This window comes from Nerophis lumbriciformis, linkage group LG10, assembly GCF_033978685.3.
Source record: "Nerophis lumbriciformis linkage group LG10, RoL_Nlum_v2.1, whole genome shotgun sequence".
Classification (NCBI taxonomy): domain Eukaryota; kingdom Metazoa; phylum Chordata; class Actinopteri; order Syngnathiformes; family Syngnathidae; genus Nerophis; species Nerophis lumbriciformis.
The window spans coordinates 45,298,004-45,319,561 of NC_084557.2; the positions used below are offsets into that span (position 1 = coordinate 45,298,004).

The 21,558-nt window shown below is 43.2% G+C and overlaps 1 protein-coding gene across 6 annotated transcripts in view; it reads right to left on the reverse strand.

Annotated features, from left to right (window-relative positions):
• Positions 1–21,558, reverse strand: part of pclob (piccolo presynaptic cytomatrix protein b) — a 197,398-nt gene that overhangs the window by 50,907 nt on the left and 124,933 nt on the right. For 5 of the 6 annotated variants that reach the window (XM_061969547.1, XM_061969548.1, XM_061969546.1 and 2 more), the window contains 4 exons: positions 14,335–14,382; positions 10,257–10,387; positions 6,477–6,503; positions 3,077–3,170 (listed from right to left, as the gene is read on the reverse strand). In XM_061969547.1, the coding sequence (XP_061825531.1) occupies positions 3,077–3,170; positions 6,477–6,503; positions 10,257–10,387; positions 14,335–14,382 (300 nt within the window). The remainder of the gene's footprint in view (positions 1–3,076; positions 3,171–6,476; positions 6,504–10,256; positions 10,388–14,334; positions 14,383–21,558) is intronic. The other variant, XM_061969545.2, reaches the window with a different exon arrangement.

The following is a 21,558-nucleotide window of genomic DNA, read 5'->3' on the forward strand; positions in this document are numbered from 1 at the left end:
TAAAAATAATCTAAAACTGGTGAAGTTAAATAGAAAATAACTTTATAGTACAATCACTGGATACATTTAACAATTTAATATATATTTTTTTCTTTTTACATTTTTTTTCTTTCCATGATGGCAGATGAGGCTTCTAGTGACTGCACGTCACTGCTATGAACAATAGAACTGTTTGGTCTACCATTTGTACATTTGTTTTGGACTTGATAAGTGTTTTCAGGAGGATATGAGAGGTGACTTAAACAGGCGTAGGTAGTTTGTGTTTTTGTCACCAACATGCACCCGGCAAATGTTACAAAAACCCACAGAGAGACCAACAGCTACGGTGAGACCTGAAGCGACATACTTCACAAAAGTGGTGGACGACTGAATGCAAGAACACGTTAAATCACATGAGACCAAACAGCGAGACAGCTTAATGGTCTTGTTTACGGGCACCTTGACAATGCTCAGGACTCAGAATAGCCTGTTTCCAACAGCATATCCCAATTTTGCATTCCATCCATCCATTTTCTACCGCTTATTCCCTTTTGGGGTCGCGGGGGGCGCTGGAGCCTATCTCAGCTACAATCGGGCGGAAGGCGGGGTACACCCTGGACAAGTCGCCACCTCATCGCAGGGCCAACACAGATAGACAGACAACATTCACACTCACATCCACACACTAGGGCCAATTTAGTGTTGCCAATCAACTTATCCCCAGGTGCATGTCTTTGGAGGTGGGAGGAAGCCAGAGTACCCGGAGGGAACCCACGCAGTCACGGGGAGAACATGCAAACTCCACACAGAAAGATCCCGAGCCCGGGATTGAACCCAAGACTACTCAGGACCTTCGTATTGTGAGGCAGATGCACTAACCCCTCTACCACCGTGAAGCCAATTTTGCATTGTAAAGCCAAATTGCTACAGATTGAGCGACACCAAATATCCCCAAATTGACTCCTGTGGGGATATAGACAAGGTTTTTTGAAGCCTACATGATGATTAAAGTCATACATTTTAGAGCAATCAGGGTTCGGCATAGGATAAATTAAAATTATTACCAAAACCGGCTTAATCATCCATTTTCTTTCGATACCCTCTGTCCTCATAGGGACACCGGTGAGTTTGAGGCTTTCCCAACGAACTTTGGGTGAGAGGCGGGGTACACCCTTGACTGGTTGCCAGCCAATCACAGGGCATAGGTTGACACGACTATTCACACTCACATGAACGCCCATGGACAATTTAGAGTGTCCAAATCCCTTAAAGGCCTACTGAAATGCGAATTTCTTATTTAAACGGGGATAGCAGGTCCATTCTATGTGTCATACTTGATCATTTCGCGATATTGCCATATTTTCTGCTGAAAGGATTTAGTAGAGAACATCGACGATAAAGTTCGCAACTTTTGGTCGCTGATAAAAAAGCCTTGCCTGTACCGGAAGTAGCAGACGAGTAGCGTGACGTCACAGGTTGTGGACTTCCTCACATCCGCACATTGTTTACAATCATGGCCACCAGCAGCGAGAGCGCTTCGGACCGAGAAAGCGACGATTTCCCCATTAATTTGAGCGAGGATGAAAGATTTGTGGATGAGGAAAGTGAGAGTGAAGGACTAGAGGGCAGTGGGGGCGATTCAGATAGGGAAGATGCTGTGAGAGGCGGGTGGGACCTGATATTCAGCTGGGAATGACTAAAACAGTAAATAAACACAAGACATATATATACTCTATTAGCCACAACACAACTAGGCTTATATTTAATATGCCATAAATTAATCCCGCATAACAAACACCTCCCCCCTCCCGTCCATATAACCCGCCAATACAACTCAAACACCTTCACAACACACTCAATCCCACAGCCCAAAGTACCGTTCACCTCCTCAAAGTTCATACAGCACATATATTTCCCCAAAGTTACGTACGTGACATGCACATAGCGGCACACACGTACGGGCAAGCGATCAAATGTTTGGAAGCCGCAGCTGCATGCGTACTCCCGGTACCGCGTCTGCGCATCCAACTCAAAGTCCTCCTGGTAAGAGTCTCTGTTGTCCCAGTTCTCCACAGGCCAATGGTAAAGCTTGACTTGTCATCTTCCGGGAATGTAAGCAATGAAACACCGGCTGTGTTATCCGGCACAACAGTCAAGGGGTGCATTCTACGGCGGGGGTGCGTTACCCGGCACAACACCTGCCGCAATACACCGCTTCCCACCTACAGCTTTCTTCTTTGCTGTCTCCATTGTTCATTGAACGAAATTGCAAAAGATTCACCAACACAGATGTCCAGAATACTGTGGGATCTTGCGATGAAAACAGACGACCTAATAGCATGACGTCACGCGCAGGCGTCATCATACCGAGACGTTTTCAGCAGGATATTTCGCGCGAAATTTAAAATTGCACTTTAGTAAGCTAACCCGGCCGTATTGGCATGTGTTGCATTGTTAAGATTTCATCATTGATATATAAACTATCAGACTGTGTGGTCGGTAGTACTGGGTTTCAGTAGGCCTTTAACATGCATGTTTTTGGTATACGGAAATAAACCACATTACCCAGAGAAAAAACAGGGAACGTGGAACCGCCACACAAAGATGCCCAAACGGAGATTTGAGCCCTCGACCTCCTGACTGTGAGGACAACATGCTAAACCACCACAGCTCTATCATACAAAACCTAAAACACTAAATACTGGTTGGTACTTGTGAGTGACAACAAGCTCTTGAACGACATGAGACTAAAGTGATTAGTTATGGGAGAGCAGATACAAGGTTGCACAGGGATACCGAAAGTTAGGACGCAATTCCCGGAGGAATTTAACATCCACTTTGTCTAAAGTAGTCCTGCAAGTAAAAATTTAAGAATCTGCAGATTTGTGCACATCGGGTCTTCTCTTGCGGTATTTGTGATGTCCAGTAGTGGTAGTTGACAGACAAACTTTTTTGTCAGGTAATTTTTCCTTTTTCGACCATTTTGAGCAGTTAACAACAAGTGAATAAAAGGTGCTCCCTTCATTCGGGCCATAGTCCTCCATAATGTGCACACATTTACAAAGTCCGCTTGTGTGTTTCTTGGTGTGTACCTCACCTGTTCCAGATGGATGTTCTTGTAGATAACCGTCTGGTTCCATTCTGGATTCATGGTCTTCTGTGCATACTTGGTCCTCCTCTTGTTGTCAACACTGAAACATGACGACAACTCAAATCTTGAAACGTCTACCTGCTTTTACTTTACATCCTGGTGGTCCTCGGTTTACGACGTTCCGTGTTACGACGTTCCGTGTTATAACGTTCCGTGGTTATGACGTTTTGTGGTTTTGAACAAAATCCCATACATCAGTTACGGACTTCATTTTGTTGTCCGTAAATAAGAAACTGACTCAAAAACTACTTACGGTGTTTGCGGTGAAAGAATACATGATGTTCAACTCATGCGGCATCGGAACTGAGGAAGGATAACATTGCTTTTTAGTTCACTTTTTTCACTTCATTATGCTCTCAAACGTCATCGGAGATAAGGAAACCCACCACCATGGAAGTACAAATTAACATCACCCATCCATCCATCCATCCATTTTTCCGCCGCTTATTCTAGTCCGGGTCGCAGGGGCAGCAGTCTAAGCAGAGGTGCCCAGACTTCCCTGTCCTCCTCCGCTAGTTCTACAGGGGGGATACGGAGGCATTCCCAGGCCAGTTGTGAGACATAGTCCCTCCAACGTGTCCTAGGTCTGCCCCGTGATCTCCTCTCGGCTGGAAATGCCCGGAACACCTCACCAGGGAGGCATCCAAGAGGTATCCGTAGTAGATGCCCGAGCCATCTCAGCTGGCTCCTCTCGATGTGAAGGAGCAGTGGCTCTACTCTGAGTCTCTCTCGGATGACCAAGCTCCTCACCCCATCTCTGAGGGTGATCCCAGACATCCTGCGGAGGAAACTAATTTCTGCCGCTTACATTTGCTACCTTGTCTTTTCGGTCATTACCCAAAGCCATAGGTGAGAGTAGGGACGTCGACTGACCTGTAAATCGAGAGCTTTGCCTTCTGGCTCAGCTCCTTCTTCACCACAACAGGCCGGTACAGTGACTGCATCACTGAGACGCCGCACCAATCCGTCTGTCAATCTTGCATTCTATTCTTCCAGTGAACAAGACCCCGAGATACTTGAAGTCCTCCACTTGAGGCAAAACTTCACTCCTGACCCGAGGGATGCAGTCCACCCTTCTCCGACTGAGAACCATGGCCTCAGAATTGGAGGTGCTGATCCTTAATTAACATCACTAAAATTCAAAAAGGAGAAATGCCCATTTTTATTGGCCGCACTTGTGAGCCCAACTGTCGCGACCATCATTAAGGATGAATATCGTATTGTAACGTCTCCCCGGACATTGACAGGATGACAAAGAGGTAATCGATCAACAATAAAACAGGCTACGATCAGCCTGCACAAACCCGTCCTCAGATTGCAGTCACACAATCCAGGACTCAGCCTGTCGCTTTCACAGCCTTACAGACAGTCAGATATGCCAGACTGTTTACACTACCTGACTGCTGTGTTGCTACAGTATATTTGAGCATTTTAAAAGACATGCTCCTCCTGTAAGCAGTGTAGTTGTCTCATTATCCATAAGGAAAAATTGCTTGTGCTTTGGCTGGAAAGCAAGTGAAGTGATTGGTGTCTGCAGGATTAGGTCTCTGCTTTTTGCAGATGATGTGGCCCTGATGGCTTCATCTGGCCAGGATCTTCAGCTCTTACTGGATCAGTTCGCAGCCGAGTGTGAAGCGACTGGGATGAGAACCAGCACCTCCAAGTACGAGTCCATGGTTCTCGCCCGGAAAAGGGTGGAGTGCCATCTCCGTGTTGGGGAAGAGATCTTTCCCCCTTGAGGAGGAGTTCAAGTACCTCGGAGTCTTGTTCACGAGTGGGGGAGGAGTGGTACCTGAGAGCGACAGACGGATCGGTGCGGCATCTTCAGTAATGCGGACGCTGTATCGATCCGTTGTGGTGAAGGCAAAGCTCTCAATTTACCGGTCGATCTACGTTCCCATCCTCACCTACGGCCATGAGCTTTGGGTTATGACCGAAAGGACTGAAATGAGTTTCCTTCGCCGGGTGGCGGGGCTCTCCCTTAGAGATAGGGTGAGAAGCTCTGTCATCCGGGAGGAGCTCAAAGTAAAGCCGCTGCCTCTCGAGAGCAACCAGAAGAGGTGGTTCGGGCATCTGGTCAGGATGCCGCCCTAACGCCTCTCTAGGGAGGTGTTTAGGGCACGTCCGACTGGTGGGAGGCCACAGGGAAGACCCTGGATACGTTGGGAAGACTATGTCTCCTGGCTGGCCTGGGAACGCCTGGGGATCCCCCGGGAGGAGCTGGACGAACTGGCTGGGGAGAGAGAAGTCTGGGTTTCTCTGCTGCCCCTGTGACCCGACCTCGGATAAGAGGAGGAAAATGGATGGATGGGTATTATGTTTTGCTTATGGTGAAGGTTTGTATTCAACTTGGAGAAGGCAAACCACCAACTTTAAGTAAATAGTGATATTTTAGTTTGAGCACATAATAAGATAAGGTTCCTTAGTTTTACATTCGCAGGTGGAGGCCCTAATTAGGACTTTGGAATGCAAAGGTAATAGCCCTATCCTTGAGAAAAGATTACAGGTCTGGCTTAAAGGCAACATTTAAGATACAACCTGGATCTGTTGTCTTTCTAGACCCTTACACACGAACATCTCCTTTTATGGTCAGGGTGTGCTGGCCTGACTTGCCACACACCCAGAGACCGAAAGGAGGAATATAAAAACTGATGGTTTGGCTTCTCCAAGTTAAGAGTGCCTCAATTTTCTGACCTGACCTCCTCCAGGAACTGCAGTCCTGTATAATGGCATTCTCTTGTAATGAAGCAACTTTTAGTTCAGTACAGCGTCTACGACGTCTCTTTTGATCCAGCCACAGTGCCGTCTCATCCTTTAATCCGGACGAGGATGACAAGACCAGAAATACGCATCTCCTGCCAATTTACCCAATTAGTGCCGACACCATCTTTAATTTTCTTCTTCTTTTTATGACTGCATGTTAAGTCCTTTGTGTGTTCTGTGTACAGAGTGAATGACTGATGTGATCATTTCCGTATGGTATCCAACTGGCACTAAAACCCGGCTTGCAACGCGTCGCAGGAACAAAACTCGTTCGTAACCCGAGCACCACCTGCACATGAACTGAAAAGATGTTTAAAATATGCGCTTTCACTGGCAATACAAACAAAGGTAATGATTTCAAAGAAAATAGTAATGTTGCAAAGTCACTGATGTACTTCGAATAGAGGCAATGCAGGAGGCACAGAGAGTAAAAGCTATGGTACAAGTGATCTTAACGCCATGAAATCAGAGCAGACACACAAACAAAACACCACAACAAAGGGATGGGGGTAAAAAATGGACTACATTTTGCGGGAAACAAAAGTCAAACACCAACTGAAAGCAAAGATCAGCACCACACTACCTTGCATTCTGGACAACCATGACTTGTCTGAGGGAGTCCAGAAGAGGAAGAGGAGGGCAGATTTTCACAAACAAGAAAGCCCAAAAAACAAAAAAACAAACAAAAACAAAACAGTCAGAGAAGCCCAAGGAGCTTGAAAGAAAGTGCAGTAAAAGGATAGTGAGCTGAGGCAATCAATACTCGACCCATCAAGAAATGCATGTAAACAGGCATCATCACATGAGAGCGACCGGCCAAATTGCTACCCTACTCTAGCCATCAATGTCAGACACATACGCAACGTTGAAGAAATGATGCTCTAGAGTGGGCTTTCTTTGGAACAGATACTGTTACAGAGACGATAATGGCTCTATTGATCTTGATGCTATTTCCAAGCTCTATGAACGAGAGTAGAGCGGGTAGAAATACGAGGAACAAGCTACGACGAGCAAACTATTATAAAATAGGTTTTAATCAGCTGACTCTATTGGTTTAGTACAGGGGTCGGCAACCCGCGGCTCCGGAGCCGCATGCGGCTCTTTGATCACTCTGATGCGGCTCAGCAGCTTACTTGCTGAACCCCCCCAATTTTCCCGTGAAACTTCCGGATTTCAGTGTCTCTCGCAGAAAGCTCCCGGGATTAATATTCACCGATTTTCACCCTTACGGCTATAATAAGGGCGTGCCATGATGGTACAACATTTGGCGCCCCCTACAATCTGTATAAACAGCGTGCCAGCCTATCATTTTAATACAATATACATCTTCTACTTGCACACGTACGTGACAGCAAGGCATACTTGGTCAACAGCCACACAGGTTACACTGACGGTGGTCATATAAATTAACTTTAACACTCTTACTAATAATGCGCCACACTTTGAACCAAAACCAAACAAGAATGACAAACACATTTCGGGAGAACATCTGCACCTTAACACAACATAAACACAACAGAACAAACACCCAGAATCCCATGCAGCCCTGACTCTCCCCCCCACCCCTCTCTGTGCGTCGGTTGAGGTGGGCGGGGTTTGGGTAGCGGAAGAGTTAGGGCTGCATGGGATTCTGGGTATTTGTCCTGTTGTGTTTATGTTGTGTTACGGTGCAGATGTTCTCCCGAAATGTGTTTGTCATTCTTGTTTGGTGTGGGTTCACAGTGTGGCGCATTATTAGTAAGAGTGTTAAAGTTTTTTGTTTTTTTATACCGCCACCGTCAGTGTGACCTGTGTGGTTGTTGACCAAGTATGCCTTGCTGTTGCCTACGTGAATAAGCGGAAGCCCCATACAACTATATGCTGTACCATCACAGCACGCATGACGCTGACAAGCGCCATTCATTTAAAACCCGTGTGCCGCACCAGCTTTCAAATTCCACATAAAGGTGTGGGTAGCGTGTCTGAGACCCCTGGTTATACATAGCACAAAGCAAAAAAAAAAACTTAGTATACAGTGTTAGTTCATTTAAAATTACCAAAAAATTTTGCGGCTCCCATTGTTTACTATAATTTGTGAAACTGGTCAAAATGGCTCTTTGACTGGTAAAGGTTGCCGACCCCTGGTTTAGTATGACTTGCTTCTAATAATAGCATTGACCCAAATATAAGATTTATTCTCTGTAAATAAAAAGTGTTAAAAGAGATGGATCAGAGATTTACAGTCCAGGCCAAGAGTTTGGACACACCTTCTCATTCACAACAAAACCGATGGTCCCAAAACAATTGATAAAGCAACACGTTCCAGTAATCAACCCTGATAAGGCACACCTGTGAAGTGCAAACCATTTCAGGTGATTATCTCTTGAAGCTCATCGAGAGAATGCCAAGAGTGTGCAAAGATTTGGATCTGGATCTGACTCAAAGTGATTCCTTCACTTTGTGTAAAATGTAAATACAAACCCCGTTTCCATATGAGTTGGGAAATTGTGTTAGATGTAAATATAAACGAAATACAATTAATGCAAATCATTTTCAACCCATATTCAGTTGAATGCACTACAAAGACAACATATTTGATGTTCAAACTCATAAACTTTATTTTTTTTTAGCAAATAATAATTAACTTAGAATTTCATGGCTGCAACACGTGCCAAAGTAGTTGTGAAAGGGCATGTTCACCACTGTGTTACATGGCCTTTCCTTTTAGCAACACTCAGTAAACGTTTGGGAACTGAGGAGACACATTTTTGAAGCTTCTCAGGTGGAATTATTTCCCATTCTTGCTTGATGTACAGCTTAAGTTGTTCAACAGTCCGGGGGTCTCCGTTGTGCTATTTTAGGCTTCATAATGTGCCACACATTTTCAATGGGAGACAGGTCTGGACTACAGGCAGGCCAGTCTAGTACCCGCACTCTTTTACTATGAAGCCACGTTGATGTAACACGTGGCTTGGCATTGTCTTGCTGAAATAAGCAGGGGCGTCCATGGTAACGTTGCTTGGATGGCAACATATGTTGCTCCAAAAGCTGTATGTACCTTTCAGCATTAATGGCACCTTCACAGATGTGTAAGTTACCCATGTCTTGGGCACTAATACACCCCCATACCATCACAGATGTTGGCTTTTCAACTTTGCGCCTATAACAATCCGGATGGTTCTTTTCCTCTTTGGTCCGGAGGACACTACGTCCACAGTTTCCAAAAACAATTTGAAATGTGGACTCGTAAGACCACAGAACACTTTTCCACTTTGTATCAGTCCATCTTAGATGAGCTCAGGCCCAGCGAAGCCGACAGCTTTTCTGGGTGTTGTTGATAAACGGTTTTCGCCTTGCCTAGGAGAGTTTTAACTTGCACTTACAGATGTAGCGACCAACTGTAGTTACTGACAGTGGGTTTCTGAAGTGTTCCTGAGCCCATGTGGTGATATTCTTTACACACTGATGTCTCTTGTTGATGCAGTACAGCCTGAGGGATCGAAGGTCACGGGCTTAGCTGCTTACGTGCAGTGATTTCTCCAGATTCTCTGAACCTTTTGACGATATTACGGACCGTAGATGGTGAAATCCCTAAATTTCTTGCAATAGCTGGTTGAGAAATGTTGTCCTTAAACTGTTCGACAATTTGCTCACGCATTTGTTGACAAAGTGGTGACCCTCGCCCCGTCCTTGTTTGTGAATGACTGAGCATTTCATGGAAGCTGCTTTTATACCCAATCATGGCTCCTGTGGGATGTTCCAAATAAGTGTTTGATGAGCATTCCTCAACTTTATCAGTCTTTTTTGCACACTTGTGCCAGCTTTTTTGAAACATGTCGCAGGCATCAAATTCCAAATGAGCTAATATTTATAAAAAATAACAACGTTTACCAGTTCGAACGTTAAGTATCTTGTCTTTGCAGTCTAAGTTGAAAAGGATTTACCATTTACACAATGTGACATCTTCACTGGTTTTGGGTTTTGTACATTCATATGGTTAGATTACATATCTTTTTAGTTCAACATCCCTGCAGGAGATTACGAGATGTTAAACAATGATTTCCCAAAAACCAAGAGTGGTTGTCTTATATTCATGTTTGTCTTATATCTGGGTCGATGCCATAACTCCGAGAGTAAAGCACACCGCATTGATAAAGCGTGCGTGATTCGACTCAAACATTCTCCTGCATCAGTTCAATCCCAATGACTGCCTCATATCATGTCCTGTCTCATTCTCGCATACAAACATATGAAGTCAGTTCTAATCATTACATACAGCAACAGTCATCAGAACCAAACAGGAGAGGGAGAGAAATCAAGACGAGCACAAAAAAGCTGGAAGGCAGACACAGACCAGACATTACGAGCCGCTCTCGGCGCTCACCCTCTCCCGGGCAGCAGATAGACCTTGACGAAGGGATCCGAGTAGCCGTCGTTGTCCCTCGGGGCTAAGTTCCGGGCCTGCAGCACATGCACGATCAGGTTCCCCACGTTTCGGTCATAGTTGATCTGCAACTGAGTGGGAAGAAAAATATGCTAAACAATCCTGCGTTTTTACTGGTTTTCAAAGCCAGTTTTAAAGCTATGAACAATCGTCTGGTTTCTCCCAGGAGCCATAATCTTAACCAGGGGTGCTCATTACGTCGATCGCGATCTACCGGTCGATCTCGGAGGGTGTGTCAGTCGATCACCAGCCAGGCATTAAAAAAATAGTCCTAAAAATGAGCGATCATAAATCTTTACTATGACGTCACTTTCGTCATTTGATTGACATTCACGGCACCCGAGGGTCTTCTGAGATGACGCTGGCTGCTGCCAGCTCATTAAAATTACCGACTGGAAGGCGAGAAACACTTTATTTCAACAGACTCTGGCGCTGTACCTGTCGTCAAAACTCCAAAAACCGACTGCACAGTTGCACAATAAAAGCTCTGCTTCATCCTGCCTGCGCTACCAAAATAAGAGTCTCAGAAAGCTGGCGTGCACAAGCTAGCAAGCTACGGAGTTTGCCGACAATGTATTTCTTGTAAAGTGTATACAAAGGAGTACGGAAGCTGGACAAATAAGATGCCAAAAACCAACCACTTTCATGTGGTATTGGACAGAAAGGAGGACTTTTTTTCTCCTCCATTCGAAAATGCGGACGTTATCATCACCACTGTCTGATTCCTATCAATGCAAGTCATCAGAATCAGGTAATACACCAACTTATATTCTTGTCTTCATGAAAGAAAGGAATCTATATGTGTTAAACATGCTTGTATTATCTTTAACCACCTTTAAGTTGTTAACAATATTAACTATATGTGTTAAACATGCTTGTTTTATCTTTAACCACCTTTAAGTTGTTAACAATATTAACTATTTGTGTTAAACATGCTTGTATTATTTTTAACCACCTTTAACTTATTAACAATATTAACTATGTGTATTAAACATACTTGTATAATCATTAAACACCTTTAATGTATTAACAATATTAACTATATGTGTTAAACATGCTTGCATTATCATTAAACACCTTTAACTTGTTAACAAAAACATATATTTCATAAATAAGTAAATATAAATTATATATATGAATGAGGTAGATCCCCACGACTTGATCAATTGAAAAGTAGCTCGCCTGCAGAAAAAGTGTGAGCACCCCTGATCTTAACTAATACATTCATACAGATGGTTTAATGGTTATGTCACGGCCCGGGCGCACCCTAGTGCGCATTCATCTGTGCGCTCCGCTCCGGCTGCAGCAGGCGGCTGCATTCAATCGGCTGTTAGAATAATTATGTGTAAGTTATCACACAACTCTTATGCTTAAAGGCCTACTGAAACCCACTACTACCGACCACGCAGTCTGATAGTTTATACATCAATGATGAAATCTTAACATTGCAACAGGGTTAGTTTACTAAAGTGCAATTTTAAATTTCGCGCGAAATATCCTGCTGAAAACGTCTCGGTATGATGACGTCAGCGCGTGACGTCACGGATTGTAGAGGACATTTTGGGACAGCATGGTGGCCAGCTATTAAGTCGTCTGTTTTCATCGCGAAATTCCACAGTATTCTGGACATCTGTGTTGGGGAATCTTTTGCAATTTGTTCAATGAACAATGGAGACAGCAAAGAAGAAAGCTGTAGGTGGGAAGCGGTGTATTGCGGCCGACTGCAGCAACACAAACACAGCCGGTGTTTCATTGTTTACATTCCCGGAAGATGGCAGTCAAGCTTTACCATTGGCCTGTGGAGAACTGGGACAACAAAGACTCTTACCAGGAGGACTTTGAGTTGGATGCGCAGACGCGGTACCGTGAGTACGCATGCAGCTGCGGCTTCCAAACATTTGATCGCTTGCCCGTACGTGCGTGCCGCTATGTGCATGTCACGTACGTAACTTTGGGGACTTTGGGGAAGTATATGTGCTGTATGAACTTTGGGGAGGTGAACGGTACTTTGGGCTGTGGGATTGAGTGTGTTGTGCAGGTGTTTGAGTTGTATTGGCGGGTTATATGGACGGGAGGGGGGAGGTGTTTGTTATGCGGGATTAATTTGTGGCATATTAAATATAAGCCTGGTTGTGTTGTGGCTAATAGAGTCTTGTGTTTATTTACTGTTTTAGTCATTCCCAGCTGAATATCAGGTCCCACCCGCCTCTCACAGCATCTTCCCTATCTGCCCTCTAGTCCTTCACTCTCACTTTCCTCATCCACAAATCTTTCATCCTCGCTCAAATTAATGGGGAATCGTCTCTTTCTCGGTCCGAATCGCTCTCGCTGCTGGTGGCCATGATTGTAAACAATGTGCAGATGTGAGGAGCTCCACAACCTGTGACGTCACGCTACTCGTCTGCTACTTCCGGTACAGGCAAGGCTTTTTTATCAGCGACCAAAAATTGCGAACTTTATCGTCGATGTTCTCTACTAAATTCTTTCAGCAAAAATATGGCAATATCGCGAAATGATCAAGTATGACACATAGAATGGATCTGCTATCCCCGTTTAAATAAAAAAAATTGCATTTCAGTAGGCCTTTAAAGGCAGTTGCTGTAGTTATTATCAATTGTGCTGAAGTTGTACTTTACTATCCGTGCAAAGGGACAACTTGCAAATTCAAGATTGCGAGTCGTCTCGTATCAGTATTTGTGTCCAGAACATCGAGTACCGTGACGCAGACAAAGCAGAGACAGGGCGATATCACGAGTGCCAGCACATTTGCATTTCTGAATAATCATATATTGTATGAGAAGCAGCCTCAGTGATGTAACCAGGGACCTCCCAAATAAATAGAGGAGCACGTGGGTCTGGACCTTAGAGCGTAGGTTGGAACTGTAACTAAGTGTACAGCCCAATACGTCTCTCCTCATTGAGCCAAATTGAACTCTGTCTCTGCATGATTCCTTGCTTCTTGTCTGTTTAATAGATGTCATCAGTGTTTGAACCTGACCTGTCGCTGATGAGCTTCTGTGCCTTCATAACAAAGGCCTTAGTGGCCACATGCGTGGACAGCACCTTTCAGCTCTTATTTCCAAAATTGTGTAAAAATTGGGGTCTTATGCCGACATATGGACACTTATACTGCTATCTGGTGGTGTCAGAACAGTATAGCATACAATGGAATTTGGCATGTCACTACACATGAAGTACACGTTTGTGTACTTATGGACTAAGTACATCATATTAGGGTCCAATAAGCCCAAATAGCAAAGAGAAATAAAAAAAACATGTAAACAAACATCTTGGGCCTTAAGAGGTTAAGCCAGTGAAAACCTGCATTCCGGGCCTGAACGTAGCAACCTGTTCCCGTACAGTAAGCGACTCGTATCAAGCTCTATGCTCTCTCTCCCCCTCCGTGTTCATTTGTCTCATGTTTTCATGTCGTCATCCATCAGCGTCCCGCCGTCCCCGCGTCACGAGATTTGTGTCTCGTCTCCCCGTATTCCCTCTGGTTCCCTGGCTGCTTCTTGGATCTCGACCTCCCGCCTGGACACGGACATTCGCCGCCTTTCTCCTGCCCTTGACCTCATGCCAGCTCACGGACCTCCGAGCATGCCTTGGCCCTCTTGGACTTTTGCCTCTCGCTCAAGACTCCTGGTAAGTGGTAACACTCCTCAGTTAATTTCCATACATAGTCGCATAGTTTGGATTAATTACACCCCTCATTTCCCTTGTAAATATATAATAAATAGAGCTAAAACGACGTCTGTGCCGTCGTCTTCCCCTGTACACACGTTACAATTTAAATTGCATTATGGAATCCGTAGAAACATTTGTTCTTGTCGGTGAACTTTATTGCTCTGAAAACTTTGTAACTTACCCGTTTTGTGCTTGATCAAACACGTTTGAGTCCAATTAAACTCACGTATCGCACACAATGAGTTCACAGTCAGTTTTGATATAAAGGTTGGGTGAAGAACTGTAATATTAGATTTTAGTTGTTATTGATTGAAGAAAGTGTGTTTTCTACCTGAATTTCTCCAGTAATGGGGTGCGATATCTTCATTGTGTCCGTTGGCTAAAAAAAGGGGACAAAAGGGAGAATTATTATGAGTATGTCAAATCAAAATGTCATGCATTTTGGTCAAAGAACATCATCAATCATCAATCAATCAAAGTTTACTTATATAGCCCTACATCAGGAGTGTCTCAAAGGGACAACAAACTCAACCCAATGGGATGACAATGAGAAACCTTGGAGGGGACCGCAGACCAACCCCCCCCAACAGTTTAAGAACAACATTTCTCAACCAGCTATTGCAAGGAATTTAGGGATTTGACCATCTACCGTCCGTAATATCATCAAAAGGTTCAGAGCATCTGGAGAAATCACTGCACGTAAGCGATGATATTACAAACCTTCGATCCCTCAGGCTGTACTGCATCAAAAAGCGACATCAGTGTGTAAAGGATATCACCACATGGGCTCAGGAACACTTCAGAAAACCACTGTCAGTAACTACAGTTATCCGCTACATCCGTAAGTGCAAGTTAAAACTCTATCAATCAATCAATCAATCAATGTTTATTTATATAGCCCTAAATCACAAGTGTCTCAAAGGGCTGCACAAGCCACAACGACATCCTCGGTACAGAGCCCACATAAGGGCAAGGAAAAACTCACCCCAGTGGGACGTCGATGTGAATGACTATGAGAAACCTTGGAGAGGACCGCATATGTGGGCAACCCCCCCCCCCCCCCTCTAGGGAGACCGAATGCAATGGATGTCGAGTGGGTCTAACATAATTTTGTGAGAGTACAGTCCATAGTGGATCCAGCATATCAGTAAGAGTCCAGTCCACAGTGGGGTCAGCAGGAAACCATCCCGAGCGGAGACGGGTCAGCAGCGCAGAGATGTTCCCAACCGATACACAGGCGAGCGGTCCACCCCGGGTCCCAACCCCGGACAGCCAGCACCCCATCCATGGCCACCGGACCTGAGTGTCTCCCCCCCTCCACAAGGGATAGGGGGGAGCAAAGGAGAAAAGAAAAGAAACGGCACATCAACTGGTGTAAAAAAAAACCAAAAAAATACCTCTACTATGCAAAGTCAAAGCCATTTATCAACAACACCCAGAAACGCTTTGCCGGGCCCGAACTCATCTAAGATGGACTGATGCAAAGTGGAAAAGTGTTCTGTGGTCAGACGAGTCCACATTTCAAAATTGTTTTTGGAAACTGGAACAAATAGGAAAATAATCATCCGGACTGTTCTAGGCTCAAAGTGTAAAAGCCAGCATGTGTGATGGTATGGGGGTGTGTAAGTGCCCAAGACATGGGTAACTTACACATCTGTGAAGGCGCCATTAATGCTGAAAGGTACATACAGCTTTTGGAGCAACATATGTTGCCATCCAAGCAACGTCTTTTTTAACGGACGCCCCTGCTTATTTCGGCAAGATGAAAATGCCCCTGTGCCAACTTTTAAAATGAGTATTTGCAAAAAAAAAACGTTCTCAGTTTGAATGTTAAATATCTTGTCTTTGCAGTCTATTCGATAGAATATAAGTTGAAAAGGATTTGAAATCATTGTATTCTCTTTTTATTTACCATTTATACAACGTGACAACTTCACTGGTTTGGGGTTGTGTAATAAAGTGATGCATAATTGCAAACACATGAGATTTAGGTGCAGTATTCAACAAGATAAGTCCCGCTGGTTAATCCAATATTTCAGGTATGCTGACATGAATTAATAAATACATTAAACATACTAAATTTTAATGTCCAAAACTAATTGGTATGCCACAGCTGTTTCATATCTCATGCAGCGCATTCATCGTTGTATGCATTGCTTAAAACGAGGCGTGTAAGGTATGGTCCTGGCACACCTCTCCTGGGGGTCACGCGCCCAACGACCCCGTTTACTTGTTCCATCATAATTGGCCTGTCATTCCCTGATGTACGCCATAACACCGCTTGACCTTCACATGCGACCTCCCTTTGGAAGTGTTGTATGATGTAATGCTAATAGAATCAGAACAGCCAAGGTGTGTGAAGGGTGGGCACCGACACAGACCTCTGCGGTGTTAAACACGTCTGTGTCGAGACTTGGTTTTAGGAGTCGGGTACGCTTCATAATAACACATTTTCAATGGGAGACAGGTCTGGACTACAGGCAGGCCAGTCTAGTACCCGCACTATTTTACTATGAAGCCACGCAGTTGTAACACGTGGCTTGGCATTGTCTTGCTGAAATAAGCAGGGGCGTCCATGGTAACGTTGCTTGGATGGCAACATATGTTGCTCCAAAACCTGTATGTACCTTTCAGCATTAATGGTGCCTTCACAGATGTGTAAGTTACCCATGCCTTGGGCACTAATGCACCCCCATACCATCACACATGCTGGCTTTTACACTTTAACCCAAGAACAATCCGGATGGTTCTTTTCCTCTTTGTTCCGGAGGACACGACGTCCACAGTTTCCAAAAACAATTTGAAATGTGGACTCGTCAGACCACAGGACACTTTTCCACTTTGTATCAGTCCATCTTAGATGAGCTCAGGCCCAGCGAAGCTGGCGGCATTTCTGGGTGTTGTTGATAAATGGCTTTCGCTTTGCATAGTAGAGTTTTAACTTGCACTTACAGATGTAGTGACCAAATGTAGTTACTGATAGTGGTTTTATGAAGTGTTCCTGAGCCCATGTGGTGATATCCTTTACAGGTCTATAATATCATCGCTTACGTGCAGTGATTTCTCCAGATTCTCTGAACCTTTTGTTGATATTACGGACCGTAGATGGTGAAACTCCTAAATTCCTTGCAATACCTCATTGAGAAATGTTGTTCTTTGTCAGGACGAGGATTTTGGCGACGCAAATTACTGCGTGGAATGTTTTCCCGAGATGCAAATGAACTGGACCGGACATGGCGTGAAGGTAAAGACATGATTTTATTCTGACTATAAAAAGTGTACATACAAAAGGCGCTCGCAGCGGAGGCACAAAACTTAACGCTGGAAACAAAACTAGCACTAAGACGTAAACTATGGACATGAAACAAAAGACACTAACTGTGGCATTAATTAACAAAACTTACTTGCGGTTACGTGAACAGGGCAGCATGGACTATGAAACAAGCAGCGTGAACTAAGCATGAAACAGTAAACATGGCATGAAGCAGAGTGATGTCGCCAGGCCGATTCCCTGGCAACTGTCGGCTTAAATAGTCGTGACATCATTAACACAGGTGCGTGAGTCCAAAACGTGAAACAGGTGAAACTAATAAGTTGTCATGGAAACAAAACAAACAAGAGTGCACAAACAGGAACTAAAAAGATTCCAAAAACCAAACAAAACATAGCCAAACAAAACATGATCAACAGACATGACATTCTAAACTGTTCAAAAATTTGCTCAGGCATTTGTTGACAAAGTGGTGACCCTCGCCCCATCCTTGTTTGTGAATGACTGAGCATTTCATGGAATCTACTTTTATACCCAATCATGGCACCCACCTGTTCCCAATTAGCCTGTTCACCTGTGGGATGTTCCAAATAAATCTTTGATGAGCACTCCTCAACTTTCTCACTCTTTTTTGCCACTTGTGCCAGTTTTTTTGAAACATGTTGCAGGCATCAAATTCCAAATGAGCTAATATTTGCAAAAAATAACAAAGTTTTCCAGTTCGAATGTTAAATATCTTGTCTTTGCAGTCCATTCAATTGAATATAAGTTGAAAAGGATTTGCAAATCATTGTATTCTGTTTTTATTTACCATTTACACAACTTGACAACTTGACTGGTTTTTATTCTTGTATTGCAATAATAAACATATGTTTAATGTATTGTACAATTTTTTGTTAAAATAAAGCCAACAATGCCATCTTCTCACTGCAAAAAGTCAGTGTTCTAAAACAAGAAAAAAAAATACAAAAATGAGGGGTATTTTACTTGAACGAAGCAAAATTATCTGCCAATAGAACAAGAAAATTCGGCTTGTCAAGACTTTCCAAAACAAGTAAAATTAGCTAACCTCAAAGAACCTAAAAATACCTTAAAATAAGTATATTCTCACTAATAACAAGTGCACTTTTCTTGGTAGAAAAAAAAAACACCTTTTTGCTCAATATGCTGAAAAATATTCTTAAATTAAGTAAATGCTAGTGCCATTATCGTGACATAATGATATGCGCTCGGCATCATGATTTTTTTTTTTCATGCTTGAAGTAAGAAATTATTACTTTAAAGGCCTACTGAAACCCACTACTACCGACCACACAGTCTGATAGTTTATATATCAATGATGAAATCTTAACATTGCAACACATGCCAATACGGCCGGGTTAGCTTACTAATGTGCAATTTTAAATTTCGCGCAAAATATCCTGCTGAAAACGTCCCAGTATGATGACGTCACGGATTGTGGAGGACATTTTGGGACAGCATGGTGGCCAGCTATTAAGTCGTCTGTTTTCATCGCAAAATTCCACAGTATTCTGGACATCTGTGTTGGGGAATCTTTTGCAATTTGTTCAATGAACAATGGAGACAGCAAAGAAGAAAGCTGTAGGTGGGAAGCGGTGTATTGCGGCTGACTGCAGCAACACAAACACAGCCGGTGTTTCATTATTTACATTCCCGGAAGATGACAGTCAAGCTTTACCATTGGCCTGTGGAGAACTGGGACAACAGAGACTCTTACCAGGAGGACTTTGCGTTGGATACGCAGACGCGGTACCGTGAGTACGCATGCAGCTGCGGCTTCCAAACATTTGATCGCTTGCCCGTACGTGCGTGCCGCTATGTGCATGTCACGTACGTAACTTTGGGGACTTTGGGGAAATATATGTGCTGTATGAACTTCGGGGAGGTGAACGGTACTTTGGGCTGTGGGATTGAGTGTGTTGTGCAGGTGTTTGAGTTGTATTGGCGGGTTGTATGGACGGGAGGGGTGAGGTGTTTGTTATGCGGGATTAATTTGTGGCATATTAAATATAAGCCTGGTTGTGTTGTGGCTAATAGAGTATATATATGTCTTGTGTTTATTTACTGTTTTAGTCATTCCCAGCTGAATATCAGGTCCCACCCGCCTCTCACAGCATCTTCCCTATCTTCCCTCTAGTCCTTCACTCTCACTTTCCTCATCCACAAATCTTTCATCCTCGCTCAAATCAATGGGGAAATCGTCGCTTTCTCGGTCCGAATCGCTCTCGCTGCTGGTGGCCATGATTGTAAACAATGTGCAGATGTGAGGAAGTCCACAACCTGTGACGTCACGCTACTCGTCTGCTACTTCCGGTACAGGCAAGGCTTTTTTATCAGCGACCAAAAGTTGCGAACTTTATCGTCGATGTTCTCTACTAAATCCTTTCAGCAAAAATATGGCAATATCGCGAAATGATCAAGTATGACACATAGAATGGACCTGCTATCCCCGTTTAAATAAGAAAATCGCATTTCAGTAGGCCTTTAGAAAAGTAGTTTTATACTTGTGAGTGTTGATGACACAGCTTTGCAACACTTGATATTCTAGTTTCAAGCATGTTTTACTCAATATAGGTCATCAAATCTCAGCAACAAGCTGTAATATCTTACTGAGATCATTTAGGACCAAAACCCTTAAAACAAGTAAAACACTCTAACATAAAATCTGCTTAGTGAGAAGAATGATCTCATCAGACAGAAAATAAGCAAATATCACCCTTATTTGACATATTTCATCTTACTTAGATTTTATTTTTTTGCAGTGCTTGTGGTCCCCGTTATTTAGAAAAGTATCCATATTGGTATCGGGACAACCCTAATCAATCATTGGTGTAAGTCACATAGTACACTGCAAAAACTGAAATCTCAAATAAGGGTGATATTTGCTTATTTTCTGTCTGATAAGATAATTCTTCTCACTAAGCAGATTTTATGTTAGAGTGTTTTACTTGTTTTAAGTGTTTTGGTCCTAAATGATCTCAGTAAGATATTACAGCTTGTTGCTGAGATTTGATGACCTATATTGAGTAAAACATGCTTGAAACTAGAATATCAAGTGTTGCAAAACTGTGTCATCAACACTCACAAGTATAAAACTGTTTTTTTAAAGTAATCATGTCTTATTTCAAGCATGAAAAAAAAAAATCATGACTTTGACACAATTGTGTCTCATAATTAAAACAGATGACAGCCAAATGGACTTTGCTGTTGTATTTTCAATGAAACAATAGAAAACACGTACTCATATAGTAGTACAGTTGGCACAGTACAGTAAACTGACAGTTAATATTTAAACATGTGACATATTAAACAATTTTGAACAGAAATAGTTCATGCACATTCAGGTAAATTCTTCAAAATTACAATTAAAACATTTTTGGCCTGGGGGCCGGGCTGTATTTATGCGCACTAATTGACTGAAAGAGCACGCACTTGACGCGATGATGTCATGTTATCCATGGAAAAAAAGCATTTTTAGACAATATGATTTGCCTGAGCGGCTAGGACAGGGGTCGGCAACCCGCGGCTCTAGAGCCGCATAGCGCCGCCCTAGTGGCTCTCTGGAGCTTTTTCAGAAATGTATGAAAAATGGAAAAAGATGAGGAGAAAAAAATCTATTTTTTGTTTTAATATGGTTTCTGTAGGAGGACAAACATGACACAAACCTCCCTAATTGTTATAAAGCACACTGTTTATATTAAACATGCTTCACTGATTCGACTATTTGGCGAGCGCCGTTTTGTCCTACTAATTTTGGCGGTCCTTGAACTCACCGTAGTTTGTTTACATGTATAACTTTCTCCGACTTTCTAGGACGTGTTTTATGCCACTTCTTTTTCTGTCTCATTTTGTCCACCAAACTTTTAACGTTGTGGGTGAATGCACAAAGGTGAGTTTTGTTGATGTTATTGACTTGTGTGGAGTGCTAATCAGACATATTTGGTCACTGCATGACTGCAAGCTAATCGATGCTAACATGCTATTTAGGCTAGCTATATGTACATATTGCATCATTATGCCTCATTTGTAGCTATATTTGAGGTCATTTAGTTTCCTTTAAGTCCTCTTAATTCAATTTATATCCCATGACATACTATCTGTATGTAATATGGCTTTTAATTTTTTGCGGCTCCAGACAGATTTTTTTTTTGTATTTTTGGTCCAATATGGCTCTTTCAACATTTTGGGTTGCCGACCCCTGGACTAGGAGACCCCGAGAGTAACAAGCGCTTGCCGTGTTGCCTTTCCATTAAGAACAATAAA